Genomic DNA, 715 nt, shown 5'->3' with positions numbered 1-715 from the left:
GGATGAAAAAGGTGGAGTTAACAGGAACAATAGTTTGACTGTCTCTTGTTGAGAAGATATTCACGTTTCCGCCACAAAAATATTTACTAAAATATAAGAAAAAAAATGCTTTGATCTGATTTTAGTTTTCTGTCGAACCCTCTGGTTCGCCTCAGGTACCTGTAGGCGATCAGCCTAAAGACATCGAAATTCAGATAAGAGATCTGATCCTGAAGCACATCTCCAACCCTAACTGCATCATCCTCGCCGTCACGGCGGCCAACACGGACATGGCCACGTCAGAGGCCCTCAAAGTGGCCCGGGAGGTGGACCCCGACGGTAAAACGCGATGATAGTTCTAATTTAATCTGAACCGTCTGGGATGTTTGAGTTTCTGCAGTTCTTCTTGTTTGATGGAATCGACAGGCAGGAGGACGCTGGCTGTGGTGACCAAACTGGACCTGATGGACGCCGGCACCGACGCCATGGACGTGCTGATGGGCCGGGTCATTCCCGTCAAACTGGGCATCATCGGAGTCGTTAACAGGTTTCACAAACTGTTGTTTATACTAATAAACATATGTTATATTTGAAAATACATTTATCATTTAATGTTAGAACAGGAATTAAAGGGGAAAATGCACAGGAAGTTCTTTGTACCGCACAGAAAACAACAAAAATTGCTTTTTTTTAAAAGGGGCAATATCATGTAAAATCAACTTTTTTGAGTTTTATA

The 715-nt window shown here is 42.9% G+C and overlaps 1 protein-coding gene across 1 annotated transcript in view; it reads left to right on the top strand.

The window, feature by feature from the left end:
* The window catches only part of LOC106525549 (dynamin-1-like protein), a 21,806-nt gene that overhangs the window by 9,817 nt on the left and 11,274 nt on the right, over nt 1-715 (top strand). The window contains exons 6-7 of the mRNA XM_014019828.1: nt 156-318; nt 406-526. Of these exons, the coding sequence (XP_013875282.1) occupies nt 156-318; nt 406-526 (284 nt within the window). The remainder of the gene's footprint in view (nt 1-155; nt 319-405; nt 527-715) is intronic.

This window comes from Austrofundulus limnaeus, unplaced genomic scaffold (genome assembly GCF_001266775.1).
Source record: "Austrofundulus limnaeus strain Quisiro unplaced genomic scaffold, Austrofundulus_limnaeus-1.0 Scaffold234, whole genome shotgun sequence".
NCBI classification, from domain to species: domain Eukaryota; kingdom Metazoa; phylum Chordata; class Actinopteri; order Cyprinodontiformes; family Rivulidae; genus Austrofundulus; species Austrofundulus limnaeus.
This window is presented reverse-complemented; position numbering and strand designations above follow the sequence as displayed.